General features: G+C 36.2%; 1 protein-coding gene across 1 annotated transcript; it reads left to right on the plus strand.

The window, feature by feature from the left end:
* Position 1: 1 nt before the first annotated feature.
* Positions 2–21094, plus strand: OGFRL1 (opioid growth factor receptor like 1; the record flags this gene model as incomplete). The annotated part of the gene is made up of 7 exons (XM_049654637.1): positions 2–196; positions 4276–4362; positions 4513–4594; positions 7934–8012; positions 8109–8175; positions 8282–8427; positions 12505–21094. Coding segments are annotated over 7 exons (1317 nt in total), but the record flags the coding sequence as incomplete, so codon positions are not given.
* Positions 21095–22414: the final 1320 nt, after the last annotated feature.

Below are 22414 nucleotides of genomic sequence, written 5' to 3' on the forward strand. Positions count from 1 at the left end.
CACCACCGTGGAGGACTGCGACTCCACCTGGCAGACGGACTCGGAGCCCGAGCCCGAGGAGCCCGGGCCGGGCGGCGGCGGCGAGGGCCCGGGGCAGGAGCCCGAGCAGCCTGCGCAGCCCCCGGAGCGAGCGGGCGGGCGGCCCCGCGCCAGCCCCGCGCCGGACGGAGACGCCGAGGCGGCGGGCGCCGAGCAGGTACGCGGCCCCGCGGTGGCCTCGGGCCGGGCCGGGGCGCCCCTGCCCCGGGAGGAAGGACGTCGCCGGGGGCCGGAGCAAACGCCGAGCGACCCCTGCACACGGAGGGCAGGGGCGCCGGTGGCTGCCGGTCCTTTGCGGCCAGACCCCTCCGCGCCGGCCGCCGTCCCGCAGCGCCGAGGACCTGGGGGCCTGCGGTGCCGGAGCCTTTCGCTGCCGGCCTGGGGCCTGACCGCGGGCACTACGAGAAAGTCCCTGAGGGCAGAACCCAACTTGAATGGGTGTTTTCTTTGCCTCTGCGGCGCAGCTGGGTGCTGCGAAGGTGGGGTGGGAGGAACCTGTCTAAAAATAGAGGATTGTGAAAACCGGTCTAGTGCGTGTCATTGGGAAAAATTACCCAGAATAAGGTGGGACTGCAAGTGAGGAGCAGCGAGCACCCTCCCCTACCGTGGGGTTTACAGCCATTCAGAGTATGGTAGGAGACCCCCATCCGAAGTTAAAACGCCCTAAGTAAGGCCTTTCAACTGAGGAGTTCAGGGCACTCTGCAGAACTCTTGTATCACCCAGAGACTTGTTGATCCAACTGTCCTTAAATCATTTGGCTAATACAGTTTGGAGGAGAGGTTAGTAAATAGGTAAATATTCCCTATTAACCTCTGACGGACTGAAAATAATTCAGAAAACTTTAGAAAGGGGGAACTGTGTAGCCAGCCCTCTGGAGAAGTGCGCATCCTGGAGGTATGTTAAGGTTTGTGGTTCTGTATTAGGCCCTCCTCTTTATAGCTAGGGGGAAATGAGAGTGGGAAAAAAAAAAAAAAAAAAAAAATGGAGCCCAAAGTCAAATATGACCACTGGTTGCTTGACTGGAGTAGAGGAGTCACCACCTAAATATTACAGCCAAGGCTGCCTCCTTCATCTGGATGATCATCTCTGTTTAGGTGAGGAGAAGACAAAGTCTTAGTGCAGGCTCTATGCTAAACGCGTTGTTTCAGTCACCTGCGATTTCGGGGGTTGGGTGGGAGTTGCTGTTTTTAATCCCCATTTTAGACAAACCTGAGGCTTAGAGAGTAGAAGCTTGCCCAAGAATACTCAGGGAGAGAATGATGCAAACCCAAGTATGTCTGTGACCAATGTACAACCTTTAACCTGTCAATATTGTGCAGATCCCCTTGCCCCTTGTGCTCTGGATTGCTGATGGGTCATTTTGAATTGCAAATTCAACCCTCAAAAAGTATTAGAGGCTAGGTTCCAGTTTTTCTCTTTCTCTTGTCTCCCAATTAAGTAACCTTCTCAAGGAAGTCTGGGCTATCAAAAAATTCCAGCCCAGATTCAATCCAGCTAACCAGGTCCCTCTGTATAAAACAGTTTCATAATTAATGTTTCAGTTAATTGTGACCCCAGAAAATGGTAGACCACAGCAGCCCTCCCTTTTCCCCTTTAGTGATTTATTTTTGTTAGTGTCACCATTTAACTTCTTTTAAAAATCTCCTTTTTATTTTTGCTTTTGTTCCCTCTCCCCATAGTCATTTGCAAGTACTACTGGAGCTACCTTTAGAATATATCCCAGTCTGATTACTTCTTACCTCCTAGGAATACCTGCTGTATTCCTAGTTCAAGTGAATATTTAACAAATGATGGCGCCAATAAGTAAGATGAGTAAGTCTAGGGAAAAAGCATCATCAGAGGTTAAATTAAGAATTCCCCTGAATTTTATATCCTCTTGGACGTCTAAGTGGAGTTCTTAACTATATCGATGAACGGAGCCTTAGTCCAGAACTGCAGTCATCAGTCTGTTGGTGGTGTGGAAAGTCAGGGGAGATATGTGGTCACTAAGGAGTGATGAGGAATAAGGACTAAACCCTGGGCACTCCTCAATTTGGAACCTATGCAGAAGAGGAGGACCTAAAGAGAAGGCTGACAAGGGACAACCAATGAGATAGAGGTGTGACATCTGACAATGTTGCAGGAAGGAGGGAGATACTTCACGGGCCCAGTGCTGCTGGGAGGTTGCCTGAGTTGAGCACTGAGAAATGGTTTGGTAAAATGGAGATTAGTTAGTGACATTGAAAGAGCCATTTTGATGGAATGCTGAGGATGAAAACCTGATTGGGGTGTGTCATGGGAGAAGAGGAGGAGATAGGGGTTATGCACAATTGTTTGGTGATATTTTATCAAAACAGGAAGCAGAGCTATGGCTCTGTATTTGAAGGGAGATTTGGGTCAAGGAAGATTGCATATGTTTAAGCTTAGAAATTGTACACATATGTCTGCTGAGGGGAATGATCCAGAAGAGTGAGAAATTTTGATGATGCAGGGAATAGGAACAATATATTAAGGAACAAAATCCTTGACTGGGCAGGTGAGAGGGGAAAGTGTAGAGATTCCAAAAGGAGCAGAAGCTGGAGGAACAAAGATAGATGCTTGCAGGTTGGTACATTTAGAGGTTGGAGGATGCAGTCATTCTCATAATAATCTGGAGAAATAGGTAGGGCATGAGTCATTATCTTTGTTTCACAGATAATAAAACTAAGATTCAGTTAAGTGGTTTGCTTAAGGCCTCACAAATAAGTAACAGAGTTAAGACAGCCCAGGTCTTGGGCTGTTGACATTATACCCAGGTTTCTATAATGCTCCTTCACTTTTAGTGGAGCTGAAATGGATTCATGCCTAATTAGTTGGACTTGCAGCCCAGAGCCTGGAATTCCACATCCTGTGCTGTCACTGAGCTCGAGGGCCTTGTTGAACTTCTCTAAGGCTGGGTTACCTTGTTTCTAAGAGGGAAACACTAATATCTGCCATCCAGGTGTGTCGTAAAAATCAAATGAAATAATATACATGTAAGTGCTTTGTAAATGGGAAAAGTGCTCTCTGTACAAATGTAAGATGATGATTCATATGGTTGTAGCTCAGGCTAAATAGATTCAGAAACTTGCTAGGCAGAGCTATTTTGAAACGTGTGGCAAGGACCAGAATTTAAGCTTTTCCTTGCTTATGTAACATGACAGAGTAGCTAATGTTAAACATCAGAGGATTTGGTGTTAAAGTAAGTATCTCTATACTTGTAGTAATAGTGAGAATCACACCACTTGAAAAATGTGTGAAAATTGCTTGGAGGATGCTAATCTGTCAATACAGATGGGGGTGGGGGATGATGAGAAAGGGATTTGGGAGGTGAAGCTCTTAATGAATATTCAGACCTAAACATTGTCTTCTGTTTCATTATTGTTATCTGTCTTATTGTCCTGGATGACATGGGACACAAAACACTTTCTTAATGCATTATAACAATACATATAGTTAGAGAATTTAAATCCATTATATTGACCTGTATCTTATACTTTTAAAATCATTATGGTGGTGAGAATTTTTAGAATTTAAATAGTATGGATGAACTACCACACATAAGTTACTACAATCTGAAGTTCATTCCATTTGAGAGCTTTTACTACTTTGTGTATATATATTATAAATTTGCTGATTTATGTCACATAGTGTTATCACTGGATTAACAGATTATTCATGCCTTTGTATACTTGTTATGGTGCAATAAAGGATGGAGTTTAGAAAGCTATTTACGTTGTTTTAAAAATCCCCTTTCCCTTTCATGAGTATTACTTGCCTTTAAGTTCAGCTAAATGTTGCAAATCAATGATAATTTTCTTTGTAGAATTTATTTTCTTAACAATTTTTTAATATTATGTATTCAAAAATAATTTTGGTCATAGAATCACTTGTGTAACCTCTGGTAAGGTAAATGTCTTAAATTCATTTTGAGTTCCATTTCTAATGAGTATTAATCTAGAACATTTGGCCTCCATAGGCTTTTGGTGAATAGTATCATTTTTTATTTAGTAAAACATTTTAGGACAAATGTTATTGGGTTCAAATCAGGCAAATAGAATGCCAACAAATGTTGCTAGTAGGCATCATTAAAAGCAAATATATAATATTGTCATTCTGAACAGCTCGACATTTTTCAGGCTTTCCTTATGGATGTTCATTATTTTAGGTGTTATAGAAATTTCTCAGTGAAATTATTGTGCTTCAACATGTAAATGGAATTTTACTTTTCATTTTAGGGTGGTGATTCCACTGAAGCAACTGCCAAACCAAAGAGAAGCTTTTATGCTGCGAGGGATTTGTACAAATACCGACATCAGTACCCAGTAAGAGTATAGAATGTTTTTTCTACAATGTAAAATATTTCCCTTCTGTTTTTGTTATTTTGTGGTGCTAGTGAGCAAACATGCAAGAAGGGTCCTTGTGCCTTTTTTATATGTCCATATGCTGGAGATTGATGTATTTTTTTCCTTTAGCAGAACTTCAAAGATATCCGATATCAAAATGACTTGAGCAATCTTCGTTTTTATAAGAATAAAATTCCTTTTAAGCCAGATGGTGAGTACTCTGCTACCTTGGTAAAAAGCAAATGTTACATAATAACATACACCTAGTTATTCTTTGTTTATTCTGTGGTCAGTACATTCTTAATGCATTTGTTCATTGGTTGGCTTTACTTTGCTATGTAGTCTAAGGTGTCCCCAAAGCCCTAGACCCTAGACTTGTGAACTTCCACTTGGCAAATTCTAGAGGAATAACTGTGGATTAGCAATACTTTCCCACCATTTGTTCACAGGGGCTATTGTCTTAAAGGTAGTGGGGGCCACTTTTGTGAGAGGGAAAGAGATGAAATTTATAGGATCATAAAATACTAGATTATGAAGAAACCTTAGAGGAGATCAGATTAATCTTCCTTATTTTATTTTATTTTATTTTATTTTATTTTATTTTATTATTTTATTTTATTTTATTTATTTTATTTTATTTTATTTTATTTTTTTAATCTTCCTTATTTTAAAGATGAGGTCACTGGGTCTTAAAGCTTGAATGACTGACTTGTCTGGTCACTCGATTATAGGGTTGGGTCTAGGATCCACAGTTCAGTATTTTTTTTACTATGCCATAGCCCCAAATTATTTAGAACATAATTGAAAAGTAATATTTGTATTAGAATGATCTTTCCTGTTGATTTTTAGATTCAGGGGTCAGGGGGTCCTGGCAGTCTCAGTTCACTGTTCCAATATCCTGGGAAGGGAACTATAGAGACACTACATCTCCATTCAACCCTGCCAAATAAACTGCCTCCTCCTTCACAATTCTACAATTACCCTTATAAGATCTTTTCTAAGATTCTCCCCCTATAGGGAGAGGATGCATCCACTATGGTAATATGCATATTTCACCAAAGTACCATGCTGTGGTTCATGATGGACATCCTAATTTTATCCAGGTCAAACCAGCAAAGTTGGCTTTTCTCCTTGCCCTTATCTCTGTGAAGTGACCAGATGGCCCTGGCTTCTGCTCTTTGCTCTTAGTGGAATCTGAGCCAAATCCGCAGCCAAGTGAGTCAGGGAATGAGGGTCATACATTGCAAAGCTTTCCAAGTAGCCGGACTGTGTATTCTTTGGTGAACAAACTGAAGGAAGGCTGTCTGAAGGGTGGATGGCATGTTGGGAGGAGGAATTCCCTGTACTGTGCACTGAGAGATGCACCAGTTAGGAGTTAGGACTTAAGAATAGTGCTCCAATGGCCAAATCCACTGATCTTTAATTAATTTAATGTTAATTAAAGTGTCCCAAAAGTTTGCTCAGACTTGGTAGGAAACCTCTGGATAAAAGTGTTCTGTTGTATTTACTAATGATAAAAACACACTGTTTTATTTACTAATTGAAATAATATTAATTAAATTATTAGGGTTTTTTAGGACCTGGGGCAAGAAAACCTTCAGAAGAAATGCAATGATTGTTAATTTGACTCTGATTTGAATTTAATAAAATTCACCTAAAGTAATGCCTTCAAATATTAAAAACATTGAACATGAGAGTACTTAACTGAATTATTTTTGTATTTCTAGTGGTGAATTTATTTTTGAGGTAGTAATTTAAAGTAATGAATTCAAACACTGTTATTAATTTTTTGTAATTTTTATCACAAAATTTATTTTGAAATCATGTAAGGTTGGTCGGAGTCAGGAGTTTTATCTAAGGTCACATAAAATGTGTCCTAGTTTATTATATAAATTACACCAACTCACACAATTTCCTATCATGTGGGTGTATCCACACACATACACATACACTTGCCAATAAGCGTAAGCCTGCAGTGATTTTACTTGTGTAAGTAGGTGGAGGGGTAGTTGGAAGGGAGATTATGGAGGTAAATAGTTTTAAATTGCTTATAAAGCCAATAGTATGATTCAAAAACAACTTTTTACTCAGCCTTCCAAGAGTACAAACTGGTTACTACAAACTGGTGATCTCTGGAAGAAACAAGAATGAGATGAGTTATATTTAGAGAAATATTTTGTGTTGTTTTTTTTTTTTTTCCTTAAAATTGACTAACTGGCCACGTAGTCAATTGTGAGGACATAGAATTTGAGAAGCAGGAGGATTTTGTTATACAGTTGACCCTTGAGCAGTATAGGGGTTATGGGTGCCAACCCCTGTGCAGTCAAATATCCGTGTGTAACTTTTGGCTCCCCAAAACTTAACTGCTGATAGCCTACTGTTGACTTTAAGCCTTACCAATAGCATAAACACTTGATTAATGCATATTTTGTTATGTGATATGCATTATATACTGTATTCTTACAATACAGTTCAAGCCCATGTTGTTCAGGGTCAACTGTAATAAGTTCTTATGAGGAAAGAGTAAAATGTGGTGAAGAGGACTTACTTTTTGGAAACAGAAAGACCTGTGTTCTATTCCTACATTTACTCTTTTGTTAGTGTGTGACTTTGAACAAATCACATAATGTCCTCATTAGTAAAATGGGGATAATAGTACTGGTTTAGGAGAGTTCTGTGAAGAGTAAGCTGGATGATATATACTGTATGTAACTTGGGTCCTTTTTCTTTCATTTTTCCTTCTTCCCTTCTCTTTTCTCTCACCTTTCTTTTATTCCTTTTTTTTTTTTTCCTGGCCTACATTCCTTTTTTTTTTTTTTTTTTTGCCTACATTCCATTTTGATCCCGTCTTGTATTTAAAGAACTATATGACCATCTAGGGCAGGGGTTGGCAAACTTTTTTTTGCCACAAAAAAAGTGGCCAGGTAGTACATATTTTCTGTACAAGGCCAGGTAGTAAATATTTTCAGGTGCATGGGCCATTAGTCTTTATTGCAACTACTCAACTCTACTATTGTAGTGTAAAATATATAAATGTGAATGTGCATGGCTGTGTTCCAATAAAACTTTATAAAACAGATGGCAGACCGTACTTTGTCAGCCTCTGCTTTAGAGTAACACTGATAGACTTTCTGTGATTTGTGGTGCCACTGATTTTTTTAAAAATTAGGCTTATTACATAACTGAGCATATGGCATAAGGTATTTTTCTTTTGAAAGCATTATTTTTGTGGGGGTCCTTGGTGGCTCAGTTGGTTAAGCATCTGACTCTGGATTTTGGCTCAGGTCATGATCTCACAGTTTCTGGGATGCCCCACATTGAGCTCTGTGCTGACAGAGCAAAGCCTGCTTGGGATTCTCTCTCTCCCTCTCTCTGTCCCTCCCCCATTTGCACTGTCTTTCTGAAAATAAATAAATAAACATTTTTTAAAAACAATATTTTCACATGCTATAATTACATTTCAGAGGTTTTAATATAAAGATTGATTAAATATTAAAATGTCATCAACATCTTAAATGTCTGGCTCATTTTCTAAATGTTTACTGTCTAGGTGTTTACATTGAAGAAGTTCTAAATAAGTGGAAAGGAGATTATGAAAAGCTGGAGCACAACCACACTTACATTCAATGGTCAGTTACATTTATGTGTCTTGAACCATGTCCTATTCAATCATGTATGTTTTTCAGATAGCATTAATGTAATAATATTATTTTTCTAAAAAATAGGCTTTTCCCCCTGAGAGAACAAGGCTTGAATTTTTATGCTAAAGAATTAACTACATATGAAATTGAGGTAATGCAAGCTCATTTCATTTTATATGCGATGACCAAATAATATTGCTATTTTATTGTCCTGGTAACTATTGAATCATTTCAGCTGACTTTTTTCTCCCCCTTAGGAATTCAAAAAAACGAAAGAAGCAATTAAAAGATTCCTCCTGGCTTATAAGATGATGTTAGAATTTTTTGGAATAAAACTGGTTGATAAAACTGGAAATGTTGCTCGTGCTGTTAACTGGCAGGAAAGATTTCAGCATCTGAATGAGTAAGTAAAGCCCCAGCGGCACACCAGGGGCCAGCATGTTATCTTTTCTTGGTTAGAATTCTCCGTGGAACATAGGAACAGCTAACTAGTAGATGGACCCAGGAATCTGAATTCAAAAGCTAGTCTGAAATGCATTTTATTCCTTGTCCCATCTAAAGCACAACAAAATAGCTATAAGAAAGAGTGAAATTCCAGGTAGAAATAAGGCCATTCTGCTTCACAGCTGTTTCTTCCTGAAACCTCTCTACTGCCCAAAGCCAAGTGTGGCCTCTCTCCCTCTTTATAGCATGTATCTTGGCATTCGTACTTATTTTGTGTATGCATTTTTCCAGCTCCCCTCGGCTAGGCTGTGAGCTTCTTGTGGCACAGTCTGTTCCTCAAGCATGGTACCTTCTTAGACTAAATCTATAAATGAAGCCTATGACATAAAAAAATCATTTTATAAGAAGGAAATGGGCTTGTACATTTCTAAAAAAGGGGGAAAATTAGAATCGTCATTATTTAAGTAAAAACAAAAGCCCATTTTTGCTTAATAAATCCTAAAATCTGTGAAGAGAATTTTAACATAGTTTATTTGGAATTGATTTGCTGGGTTGTTTTTTTTTTTTTTTGCCTGGATATTTATAACTTTCATTAATACTTATACCCAGAGTTTATTTTTCTTAGTATTTTCTTTGTATGCAAACTGAATTTTTTTCATTTTAATTATAGGGTGGCTTATGAATGCTGGACCATAAAACCAGCAGCTTTAAAGCATTTTTTTTTAAGCACATTATAATTAGCCGAACTGGGCAAGTACTACGAGAAAAAAAAAAAAAGCTAACCTAAGAAATTTTTCTTTGCTGAAAACAGTTTTGAGCATCAATTAACTGAATTTTTTGGTGTTTTTCTAGAACTTTCATCTTGCTTTGCTAAAATGAGTATAAGTATTAATGTTTAAGCCTTCTTTTTACTTTATTAGTTATAATCAACACTATTAAAATGGTAGCTTGTACTAAAACACTGAAGATATGAGCGTAAAGCTTTATGATCCTGACTAGAAGACCCATTAACTCATAACTCAAGTTAAATTTGATATATATAGGGCACTTACAGCAGAAGTATATTATGCCTCTGCCTGAGCAATGCGGGTCGCTGTCTTTGCACAGAATTTCTAAGCACTTAATGTCCCACTGTCCATGAAAGCTGTATGCAAATAGCCTATTGACATGTAGGATGGTAAACTTTTATTTTAGAGAATCTCCATCCCCAACTTGTTAATTTTGGTTGGAATAGAAATCTTGTTTAGTAACTGTTGAATGAATAAACACTGAACAAAATAACATTTGCCAGCTTAAATCCTCCTTGGGGTTTTATTTTCAGATCCTCTAACTGACAGTTGGAAGCAGAACCCTTCTGAAGGTTTTAATTAAAATGATCTCCTGGCTTGGGTCAGGGGAAAGGAGCCTGAATTAACTGTCATATTCCCTTTGCCTCATTCAGATCCTTTTCTTTCTGCCACCCACTGTCTCTCGTTTTTCTTTCCCTGGGTGTTGCACAGAGCTTTTATTTGTGTTTTAATCTGTATGACATCTTGAGTTTTTTAGAGTAGGCAGGAAACTCAATATATTTATAGTAGCCCAGCGGACCAAAAAAAAACTGAATGAAAGTGAAATGAAATAATGTTCAGTGAACAAGTGACCATGACTAAAAGAAGTGAAATATTTTTGAACATGAGAATACAAACATATAGACCAACCACTAAGCTGTATTTCCAGTTTTATTTGTAATCACCTTCGATTACTGAGCCATATTTTAGACCCTGGAATTGCTTCTAACTTTTATCTCCTGTCTCCTGGTTCTTGCCTTTTGTGTATTCTCTCTTCACCTACCTAGTATTCCTGACTTTTTCAGGGCTATTTAACTGCCCTTACTTCTGTTGGGAAGCCCACCTTCTCCCTTTTATCTGCTTTGCAACCCCAGAGGCTGCTTAAAATATTGGGTGGGTTTCAGCTGGTGTCCTCTCTTCCTTTTTGTCTTCATTTGTGAAATTTATTTCAAATCATACTGACACACTCAATTTCTTTCTTGTACAATTTTGTCCCATAGTCCTGATTTTCATTCTCTTGAACTCAGTGTAAATATTGGGTTGTTGTGTACATATTTTATGTAATGTAAATATTTTAAATTGAAGAGTGTATAGATACGGATAAATGTGTACAGAATTATCTTGGTCATTCGTCTTCGACTGGATGTTTGCAATTGGGCTGGTTGCAAACATAGAAAATTTTGTTGGATCCTATAACTCATCTTTGGGATTTTTTAGGAAAAATGTTCCCTCGCTTTTCCATATATCTCTTTTTCATAGATTTATGAAGCAGATGTTGCTTAAGTTTTTGGAGAGTATAAACCCCATACTAACCTAACACTAAGTCATCTCTGCTGTTAATGGCAGATTGTCTTAACCTCATTCAAATTTGTGTTGTCTCAGAAGACTCTTAACTTCTCCACTGTTAAAAAATCTAGATTCATGAGGCTGAAATATATCCCTGCTGTGTTTTACCTTTTGGCCTCAAAGAGTTGAATATTAAGATAATACTTTTGTAGGAAACATCCAGAAGAATGGGGATGATAAAAACTGCCAGACTTGTCTTTTTCAGTGTTTATCTATCCTGAATCATTAAGAATTTTGTTTTGTCCAGACAAACTTTATTATTAAAATGTAAGGCTATAGAACCACCCCCTTTTGTCCCTCAAGTAATTTAACATCCTTCTGCACCCTTCCCAAATAATTAGCTAGTTATTTATAAGTGAAATGCTGTAAGTACTTCTGGAAACCAGAGCAGGTATATGCGTTGCTTGTATAAAGTTCAATGTCTGATGTATAAAACAGATTTTAGGAAGTTAGAAATAAGTGGTTGTTATGGTTGCGTGTCAGTATTGGGTAAATAAATACCTGAGCTGCTGATGACACATGATTAGTATGTGTAGCTGAAGATTCTTTTAGGATGTGGCCAGGTATTTGTAAATGAGGCAACTATTGGCCCAGTGATGTAGGGTAGGTATATTATGAATTGTGATAGATAAGCTTGAAAAGCATTCATCTGATAATGGCCTTAGTTTGAGGACAGAGAAGAAGTTTGTGCGATTTGGGGAAAAAGGCATCTTTGGAGTCTATGCCATTAGAAGTAAAATTTAAAATTCTTCGGGAAAAAGAAGGAGAGAGAAGGCATGGATGGAAGACAATTAGGTAATTAAGTGGGGATAGGTACATATATGGTGGTCCTTAGTACCAGATTTAAATAATAGCAATAATATTGATTTTAAATAGTATCTAATATTTTTTAAGTTCTACATGCCCTGAACATGTCTCAACTCATTTTATTCTTCTAAAAGTCCATTGAAATATTAGCCATTTCCCCTACTTTACAGGTGAGCATATTGAGTCAGAAGAAGATACCATAATTTCTTATAGCTGTATGTGGCAGAGCCATGGTATAAACTCCAGGTCTGACTTCAGAGCCCATGCTGTTAACTGTGTTCTGCTAAATAAGTCAGTTTTGCAGCCTTTGTCAGAATTGTTCCAGTAAAGTAGAGTGGATTTTGTTGCTTACCTTATGACTTGGCCAGTGTGGTGGATTTTGCTGACACTCTAAATCATACCTTCAGCTGATAGCTGATGTTACATTCATGTTTGGAACTAGTTACCTGTGGTGGGTACAGTACAGCAGGCGTCGTTGCAAATAAATGCTCTAGTAGATCACATCCTCAGTGTATTTAACATTAAACAACAATTCAACATGAGTGGGAATAAATTTTAGACCTAAATATCTCTCATATATGAAGAACTGAAGAAACAAGAGGAATTTATATTTCACATTTGAATTTCACATAGATTGGCATTACATTGAAGTATAAGAGTTTAATAACTTCTAATTTATCCTTCTTATGGTGTCTAATATGACTTTCACTAAAATTGTAATGCATGTTTCCATGGCTTACAGTTCCATTAAAAATGATTTTTCTAATACTTTTTATTCCCTTACTTTCCCTCACCTGATTTCCCCGCTACATTTTTTGTTCAATCCTCTCTTCCAGGTCCCAGCACAACTATTTACGAATCACTCGTATTCTCAAAAGCCTTGGTGAGCTTGGATATGAAAGTTTTAAATCTCCTCTTGTAAAATTTATTCTTCACGAAGCTCTTGTAGAAAACACTATTCCCAATATTAAACAGAGTGCTCTGGAGTATTTTGTTTATACAATTAGAGACAGGAGAGAGAGGAGAAAGCTCCTACGGTTTGCCCAGAAACATTACACGCCTTCAGAGAATTTTATCTGGGGACCGCCGAGGAAAGAACAGTCAGAGGGAAGCAAAGCCCAGAAAATGCCTGCCCCTCCCACTTCTGGTCATATCAGTCAAACTTCTATGCACAAAAAATCCAAGGACTCGAAAAATTCCTCCTCAGCTATTCATTTGAATAGCAAAACAGCTGAAGAAAAAAAAGCGGCACCTGGAGGGGCTGGAGAAGAGGCAGACAGGCCCAGCACAGAGCCCGGCAGTGAAGCCACCAAGTCAAACACAGAGGACGGTAATGCTGAAAATTCAAATTCTCAACTGGAAAAAGCAGTCAGCCATCCTACAGAGAGGAAGGAAATTGCAATTCCTCCTGAAAAAGATGAGGAAGGTGAAAATCACAACAAAGACTGTGAAAATCCTGGAAATACAGGCTCCCCTGATGATGTACCATTACAGTGAATTATCAGAAAACCCGCAAACCTGTATAGGTAAGGGAGGAAAAACTGTACAATATATCCTGAAGAACAGAGGTCATTTCAAATTTTAGCTGTTTGTAATTTCTGTTGTAAACAGTTTGTTGTTGGTTTTTTATTTTGAATGATAATGAATTTAATATTTAGTAAGAAGTTTTAAGCAAGACCCAATAAATGAATGTATTCTTTAACACTTTTAGGATGTGAGTTTCCAAGTTCTGTACATAATAATTGCTTTTAAATTATTTTCAGTGTATATGGAAATAATCATGTAGTATTTGATATATCAAATAAATTCTTTTGGGAGATTACGGTCTACATGAAGAAAATCAAGAGGATAAATTTCATTATTTTGCCACATAATTGCCCAATTTATGGATTCATAAAGCTGGGAAAACAAATTTAGTCGATTCAAATGTATTCAGAAAGTAATTTGGAATCTTCATTACAACACCTCAAGATGTTTCTTTTTAAATTCTGGTATGTGAAATGGATATTTTTAGGAAGCCATAATCACCCAGCCCATTTCTTGGGCTTCCCACTGTCCTTTCCTCTTTTCCTGTCTCTGCACTTGCCTTCATTTGCCATCTTTGTAGGCCAGCATGTGCATTTCTAGGGTACATTCCAGTGATCCCCTGTACTGAAATTTAAATCAAACAGAGGGGCACTTTTAACTGTATGATATCAAGAATTTGCTTTTTTAAAATAATAAAAATGTTTTTCTACGTGAAATGCTTAAAAACAAATTTTGATGCAAAAGTCCAAGAAAAGGATTTTGCTTTTATGGCTGTTCCATATAAATTCGGTGCTTGTTTCTGAATGCAAATGGCTAAAGAATTCAAAAATAAGGAAAGAAAATACACATTTTTAAATAGCATGCTTCTTACACTGGTAACAAGGCAGTGGTCCCTAAAACCTTGACTATCTCAGTGTTCTGTGGGCTGTGAAATTAACAATATTGCTTAGTCCAGTGTATCTTTAAAAAAGAAAACAATTTGATGTATCTCTAAGTAGTCAAACCTTGAAATTCAGAAGATTTAAAATTCTGTATTCTCAGTTTTAGCAAGCACTTATTGCGTTAATATTGGTTAAGAGTACGTAGTTTTACTTTCTGTCATATTATTACTAATATTACACATCAGAAAATAATCACTGTGGTGAGAACTTCGAAGCATACATACAAATATAGTTAAAGCAATTAATAGAAAAAAAATTCACTTTCATTTAGAGAAGAATTGGCAATTGTGTGTCTCTTGGGCTTTTAGATTTCACTTTAACCCCCAGAGAATTTTTCCTGTGTCCTATTTGTTAGTCACATCATATCATCCTCTGTTAACCTTTACAACCGGGGGATTTCCAGCAGAGGATTTCTAGAAAATACACCAATTGTATGCCTTTAGAAGTATGATTTTATTGCTTTGAAGTTTACATGAAGCATCATAGTTGCTCAAACTTGAGTTTTTAATATATTATTAACCAAGCTGTATATCATATTCCAGTTATAAAGCATCTTCTCATTGCTGGTTCCCAGAGTATCCCAATTTTTGCTTTCTACTTTCTACAAAAGCAGAAACAATTCTGCTTTTGCATTTCAGTTTCTTTTTTGTATGGACCCTGTAATGTGCTGCTTATAGCAATGTCCCCATAGAGCTCAAAAAACAGTTTTACAGGGTAAGATGAGAGTAGTTGTTACATTGAGCTGAACTGTAGGAACATGATTAATTCAAAATATCTTAGCAATTTTGAATACATGAAAAAGTGTTCAGACTGCTTTCTAAGTGCAAAATATTTAAAATTTGTGACTAGATATTAAAATATTAATAAACAGTGGGCAGAGACTAAAATAAATGGATATAATCTGAATTGCTTAGAAACTGTAGTGTATCAGAGCCCTTACAAATAAAAACACTTCATTCAACAATTTAACTTTTAGAATATTATTCCTAATTAGGGGTTTGATTAGATTGCAACAGTTAATTTGAGAATATTTAGTCTCAAGGGAGAAACTGCCTGGCCTACATTTATAAACAGTGGCCTTTTCCCAGAATGTTGTTTTTAAAATCCATATTCATATGTAACAGTATGATTCCTACATTTAATTCGCAAATAATTTATGAGAGAATTCCTCAGTGGAGAACAAATAAGAGGATGTCATTCCTTTTGCAGATAAAAATTATGTCTATAATTTTTTTCTATAAAGAATACTTTGTAAAATTAATAGTTTTTTAAATAATATCTATAGATACGTATTTATGTGGGTCTTAGATATGAAACAGCCTTCTGGGTTTGTCTCTAATGTTTTGTATTTTTAAAAACTACCATATGCTTGCAGAAATTTACTGAGAAGGTGTTTTAAAAATGCAGCGAAGCATGGCCAAATAGCTAGAAACATTATTGAATCTTTGCAAATATATAGACTTTATTGTTGTACCTTGGACTGTGAGGACATAAACATTGGCTATTGATAAAATATTTACTTGCATTTCATGGCAGATAGATGTTATATCGCTTGGTTAGTCTAGTACATTTCTAATATTTTGTGCTTTCATATCTCTAAGGAGATAATATATGTGAAAGTATTTTGAAATACTGTAAAGTGATATATAATTACAAGATATATTTCTGTACAGCAGAGAAAAAGTTTATAACATTAAGAATATTGTACCATTATACAGTTTCATGCTCAATCTCATAAGAAACTCAAAAGAATCATGATAGAAGAGAAAATGTGTCTGCTTTTTCTAAATCAGGTCTAGTTCTCAGTTCAAAAATTATTTTGCATAGTTTTGTTTTGAATTTTGATTTTGAGACTACATTTTTCAGCTTCGAGGATAAAATAAAATATGCAACTCAGGAGTTACTAGAGAAGTTCTAAGATTTTTTTTTGCTAAGTATTAACAATGTAAACATGCAAATGTCATTTCATATCTATCATAGTCATTTTGTTTCATATTTTATATAAAATTACCTACATTGCTTTTAGTTTTTACGCTTTAATCTGAGTGAAGATATGATCTGGTAAAAAAGGAAAAACAGTGCAATGTTACATCTGTTACTCTTTAAAAAGCCATTTTTGTAGGTAAACTCCCATATCAAGTGGTCAAAAACTGGTTGAGCTGATAGGGAATATTTGGTTCATTGTATAAAGTTAAATTTCCCAAGTTTGTAATAGAGTTATGATTGGATTTATACTCTTGAGTAAATGGGCCTTTTTTTTTTTTTTTTTTTTTTTTTTTTGTCTTTCTATAATTGAGGCTCCTCTAAAAGCTTTATTTTCTAACCTGAGAAAAGAAGGACATTCTTGATCTTACTTGATTATAGCTTCATCTATGGGTCTTTCATGCCTATTTGTGCTGAGTGGGGATCCTTTGTTATAGGAATGGTTTTGAAGATTTCTAATTTGTCTCCCGCTTAGAAAACTCCTCTTTGTTTTTTTGGGCTATATGTGTTAAATAGAAGGTAGGCTGGAGTTAGACATGCTAGGATCGTTTCAAATGTAGGTGAGGTTATAGAGAACGATGATGGAGTCAATGTAGGATCTAGAAATTAGGAGTTACATATACTGACTTCTTTCAGCTTTGAATTCTGTAGTGTTTATTACATGAACAGATTTGTGTGGGTAATTTCTAGGGTGACAGTGAGTACTACCCTGCCTCCATCCCTGTTCTAGTTATCCAGCCCACCCAGCAGATTGTGTTCAGGGACAGACTGTGGTTTTAGAAATCCCTTATTATTGAAGTTAATAATAATATAGTTATAAATATGAATGCCTGGAGGTGTCCAGATGTGCCTTAACTAATGTAGATGGTTTTCATTCAGAAGTTTAAATTTTTACTCCATTGTAAAATCTTACCATGAGGAACTTTCCAAACCATGACTATCAGTTATTTTAATGAACTTTCTTTGGTGCTTTTTCATTTTGGAGAAATTTCCCTTTGTGACAATAGTATTAGTTCATAAGGAGGTGTATTTGCCACAGTGTTCAACAGTGTGTTATGTTTGACAAAATGTATTTACAGTAATGTTAACTACATTGTTACATTTACTTATGCTTTTGTTTGATTTTGCTACATGCTATGAATTTCATTTTAAACATTTCTCAGTTACTACAAGTAATATTTGTCTGTATTTTACTTCTTGTTCTTAGCTGCAGATGGATGTAGAAAATGGAATTCTATGAGAGAATTATTTAGAAGTTTAATTCCAGTAGATGGTTGGAGGAATCTGAAATTACTTTTCTTATTAAAAACATTTAAAAAGCACTGTTTTTGCTTTTTTTCCTAGATTAGAATGTTACTTGTCATCTTTTTTCTTGATCTGTTGAGAATTATTGTTTTAGTTATTTGTGGGAAATAGCTTCTTAATGTTTCTTTCTTGAATTAAAGTTGTCATGTTAGAGAATACAATTAAGTGCTTTGTTTTATGGCTCATACTGTGCCTGGAAGTAGAGTGCAGAATGGGGAGTAAGAATCAGGTGAGCATCTTGGTAAAGTGGAGCCCACACTGGGTTCCAGTCTCTCCAAAGTCATGACAGATCCTCAGAGCCTCCTCTGGTTCAGAAGAGTGTTGAGCTTTCTTATCCCCGGCTTCTGAAGAGGGTGGGTTTCCTTAGATTCTATACCTAATTTTAATATGTTATCAGTTTTCACAAAATATCTGTTATGATTCGCTACCATTTTGTAGTTAGGAAATTGTGAGCAATTGGACACTTGCTATGTAAATTGAACCTTTAGAACTATTTTGGGAAACATTGAAATACCATTTCCGCCCACCCTTCCTCCTAGTTCTTCAATCAAAGTTCTTTTAAGTTGTTCTTTCATAGATATATATTTAAAAGTTTTTATAAGATGACTCAGTGTACACTAAAAATGAAGTGAAAGTGAAAAGACATTGATAATTTGTTAGGCTAAAAGACTCTTTTTAAACAAAAAATCCAAAACCTTATGAAAATATATTTAAGCTATGAAATTTATCATATTCTCGTTTTTAATTTATGGCAGAGTTTGTAGAACAGTTTATGTCAATCAGAGAGATTAGTTATATAATAATCTTGGTTCTAAGAAATGTTTAAGTCCTGTAGTCTCTGGTCAGATGAGCATTATTGTTTTTGGTGCTAATAGAAAATTTAGTTTCATGCGGAGAAAAGGAAAATACAAATGAAACAAAAGATTAGAGACAATAACAAGAAACCTACAACAGAAATAAAGAATAACCAATTCTAGGTTTGTACAAATGACACAATTATTGGAAGCAGACGAGGAAAGATCCATGAAAGCTTTATGGTAGGGATGTGATTTTGGAATTAGCTCCGTTTTTTTGTGCATAGGTGATCAAGGGATTGGCGGGCAAACAGAATCCTATTAATACTCCCATTTCAACCATGACTTCTTTCTACTCTACAGTAAACTGAAACCTTTCAGTAGACTGATAGAAGTAGGCAAATGATCAGATACCAAGTTTAATTTTTTTTTGCCAGTGTGTATCAATAGTTGGTGATTTTACTAACAAATTAAATTGGGGGAGTGGCTGAGTTAAGACTCAGTAATGTGATTGTCTACACATGAAGTAACTATCACCCATATGAGAGTTGACCGTGTATTAATTGTCATTAATACAATCGAGGCATTATAATCAAGAGAAATAACTGAGAGCAAAGTGTTAGCTTCTCCCTTAATAAGCATTTTTTCCTTTTTATCAAAAGACCATTTACTTGTTTCTTATTTTATTATTTTATTAAAAGACTTACTTTATTAAAAGACCATTTCCTTATTTCTTAAGATATTGGCCTTTTGTTAGTATTACCTAAGAAGATAGATGGCCACCTGGGTCCAGGCACTATCTCACTTTGGAAACTATTGTGTCCTTTGTTTTTTCAGTCTTTCAAGAAAATGGGTATGATTCTTCAAAAGATGTGTGTTTTACTTCGCACATAAGCTCTGACTCTCCAGCAGCTGCTGGGTCTTCTCTGTGCCCTGTGTTCTACTGCAGTATGAATTACAGAATGCTGTGCATGTCTGTTAGTTCCAATACCATGTGTATGTGGTAGGAGTCGTAACCAGTTTCTGGATCTGTATGGTACTATGAAACACTTGTTTTATAATTCTGTAATTGTATGGCAGTGTTATGCCAAAAATGTATAAAGAACAATAGTTTCCGTTGCTTACTGCTGTATTTTAAAATATTGTTTCTGAAATACTATATTTAGAGTTCCTTTAGAGTAATTATTTTTAAAAAACTATTGCCAAATATACATCCTGTAAAATGAATAAAAGCCACTTCATCTTGGTTAACATTTTAGCATTATGTTAGAGTACATTATATTGGTTTTGCATGATTAAAATATTTTTAAGTAGCTGGGAAAATGACTTGCTGTTTTTCTATGATTAGACATATATTTTTATGATTATCAATGAGATCACCATTTTTTCCTTTTATTTTGTAAAATAAATATTTTATTTTGAAGGGTGAAATCTTACATATGAAGTTACTTTTGTTGCAAGATTTTGGAGGGCAGGTCACTTGTATGTGTAAATACTTGGATGTTTATTTTATCTTTTTTGCTTTTCTCTAGTGCAAAGTTCTAAAAGTATATTTAACACTGATAAATGAAAATAACTCATGGAGATGACATTTTTTGACTTAATTGGCTAGTCTTTTTAATAAGAATATAGTTGACACACAAAGTTACGTTAGTTTCAGGTACAACATAGTGATTCAGTTTCTCTACACATCATGCTATGCTCACCACAAGTGTAGCTGCCAGCTGGCACCATACAACACTTCTATCGTTGTATCAAGTCAAATTTTCGATTACAAAAAATGCAGTTGTGAGGTGAAAGTAAAGAGTTGTCCAGATAACTGGACAGTGTGGATGAGGAAGAAGATGAGCTTGGATAGGCTCAAGCTCTTGGATGAGCTAGATAGGCAGCAAAAGAGAGGACAAAAGAACTAAGAATAGACTGTGGTAAGAGTCAGAATGAAATGACATTGTGCATAATTGAGAAACTTAGAGGAAGAAAACAGCAGCCACAGTGGTGAGTGAGCATGATTTTAACTGCACCCTTTGGGATGAATTGTTTAGTAGGGAGGAATGTGCACAAGCAGTTATTGTCATGAGGGAGGAATGGATGCATTCTGGTGATAGAGAAGTCTTTCCCCTAGAGGTTTAATGTCTGTAGGCAAGGCAAAATCCTAGGAGGCTGGAGATTCTCAGTATAGTGAGAAATTCAAGATTGGATCTGCATGTCTTTATGAACATAGAATTTAATATGGGAGAGAATTTGGAAAAAAAGATTTGTGGCGTGTTCCTTATTTTAAGCCTCAAGTGATGTAAAGCAGGCAAGCTGGTGTTCCAGGGAGGGAAGGAAATCCCAGCCTGGATAAAAGTAACGATGGGCAGTTTGGTTTCCTGTAGGTGATTGTATGCTTCGTTGATTGTGACTAAGAGGCTGAACTGACACAGGGAACATATAAGGATTATCCTGCCCTTGGGATTATCCCCGAGAAAATGTTGGATTAATTGGAAGAGCATTTTAAAATAGGTTACTAAAGACAGAGATTAGAGAGCCAGCATGGATTTAACTATACAGAAAGACTAGGTTAATTAATTAATTTTGCTATAATAGTTAGCATGCTACTACTTTTATAACCATAGCGTATATTTAACACTACCAATGAATATATAAATATTTTCTTTTCGAATGGTGTATAACATATTTTCGTTGTGACTAAAATAGCCTGTTTTATCAACTCTCAGCTTTGGAAAAGGAAGATTTTAGAGGAACAAGAATAAACAAAGAAGTGGTAGATGAGGCGAACCAAATGAGATCTGACAGGTTACCTTAGAATGCTGAGTTTGCCTGAGATCTTCGAAAGGATGATTTGACTGTTGTCAGAAAGAGAAGTTCAAGAAAAAGCCTGAAGGACTAAAAAGTAAGGGCAAAGAGGCATTTTGTTTAATGGAGTAGAGCTGGTTTTCAGGCCAGAGAGACTTGGATCCACATGGCAAAGTCATCAATTACCATTGGCTGTGTGGCTTTGGACCAGTCATGTAAATTCTCAGGGTATTTAGTCTCTCATTGATAATATCTATTTTGTGAGTTTCTTGAAAGGATTAAAGTGTAGGTTAACCACCAGGGACATATTCGAGATACTCCTTTATGGTGGCTGCTATTATTCTAGAAGAAAATGAGATGTTTGATCATGACATACATTGTGTAGCATTTATCTCAATGGAAATCTAATGTATTTACCAGGTTTATAGATAAAGCTGAAGATTTACTTACAATTTTAGGGTACTCTTTTTACCATAGCTCCCAGCTATGGAATTGATGATTTTATGTTACATATACTGATATTGACAGGATAGAAAATTCCCCTCACTGTGAATATAATGAATGTGCAAAAAAGCCCTTTATTACGTCCTTAATATTTGTTTTTGAATTAATTTACCTTTTTTGCCAAGAAAGAGCTGGAGTATGAGGCAGAGCTGAAGCCTTTTGATCAGGATCAGAAGATGATCTAGTTTATGTTAGGACACTATCAGTACTGATTTTTATTAACAGCATGAAATTTTAATTCCAAACCCTCCAAGTAGATATTCACTTCATATCTTAGTGGAAGGCCTCTTAATAGTTAACATTAAAGAGGTGTATGTAGTTAATTCTCCGAACTTGTGGCCTAATTGTTATTGTTTACTTAAAATCAGAACTAGGAGGATGAATAATCTTGTGCTAAATAAGTACTCATCTTTCAAAATTCTAAGTTATAGGCATCTTCATACTGTGAAATTTAAATGGGGCCACCGTAGGTCTTAGGCCATTGTCTTATTCAACCATTTATCCTTTCAGAATGCCACACACATGCTATAAATGTGATATGAAATAAATCCTCATGATGTAAATAGAAGTTGAACAGTTTCATTTTCCCTAGCATTCATTTTGATGAATTTCCCCTCATTTTGTCTGTTTCAATGTACAGTTATGGGAAGGGGAATTACGGACTTTTATAGTTAGTAGTGAGCGTGGATCCTAATCTTACATAGATATAGAAGAAGTGACATGACTTTCCTCCCTCAAATGCTACAGATGCAAGAGCTTGAGATAAAACCTAAGCCCCCCGGCTCTCTGTTCAGTGTGTTTGAGGCCATGAGTGGCCCCTTTTAACTCTTGAGCACGCTTTGCTAATTAGAATGGATTCAGAAGCATCAGCCCAGACAGTGGGCTGACCTATGATA

The sequence above is a fragment of the Panthera uncia genome (assembly GCF_023721935.1).
Source record: "Panthera uncia isolate 11264 chromosome B2 unlocalized genomic scaffold, Puncia_PCG_1.0 HiC_scaffold_24, whole genome shotgun sequence".
In the NCBI taxonomy this organism is placed as follows: domain Eukaryota; kingdom Metazoa; phylum Chordata; class Mammalia; order Carnivora; family Felidae; genus Panthera; species Panthera uncia.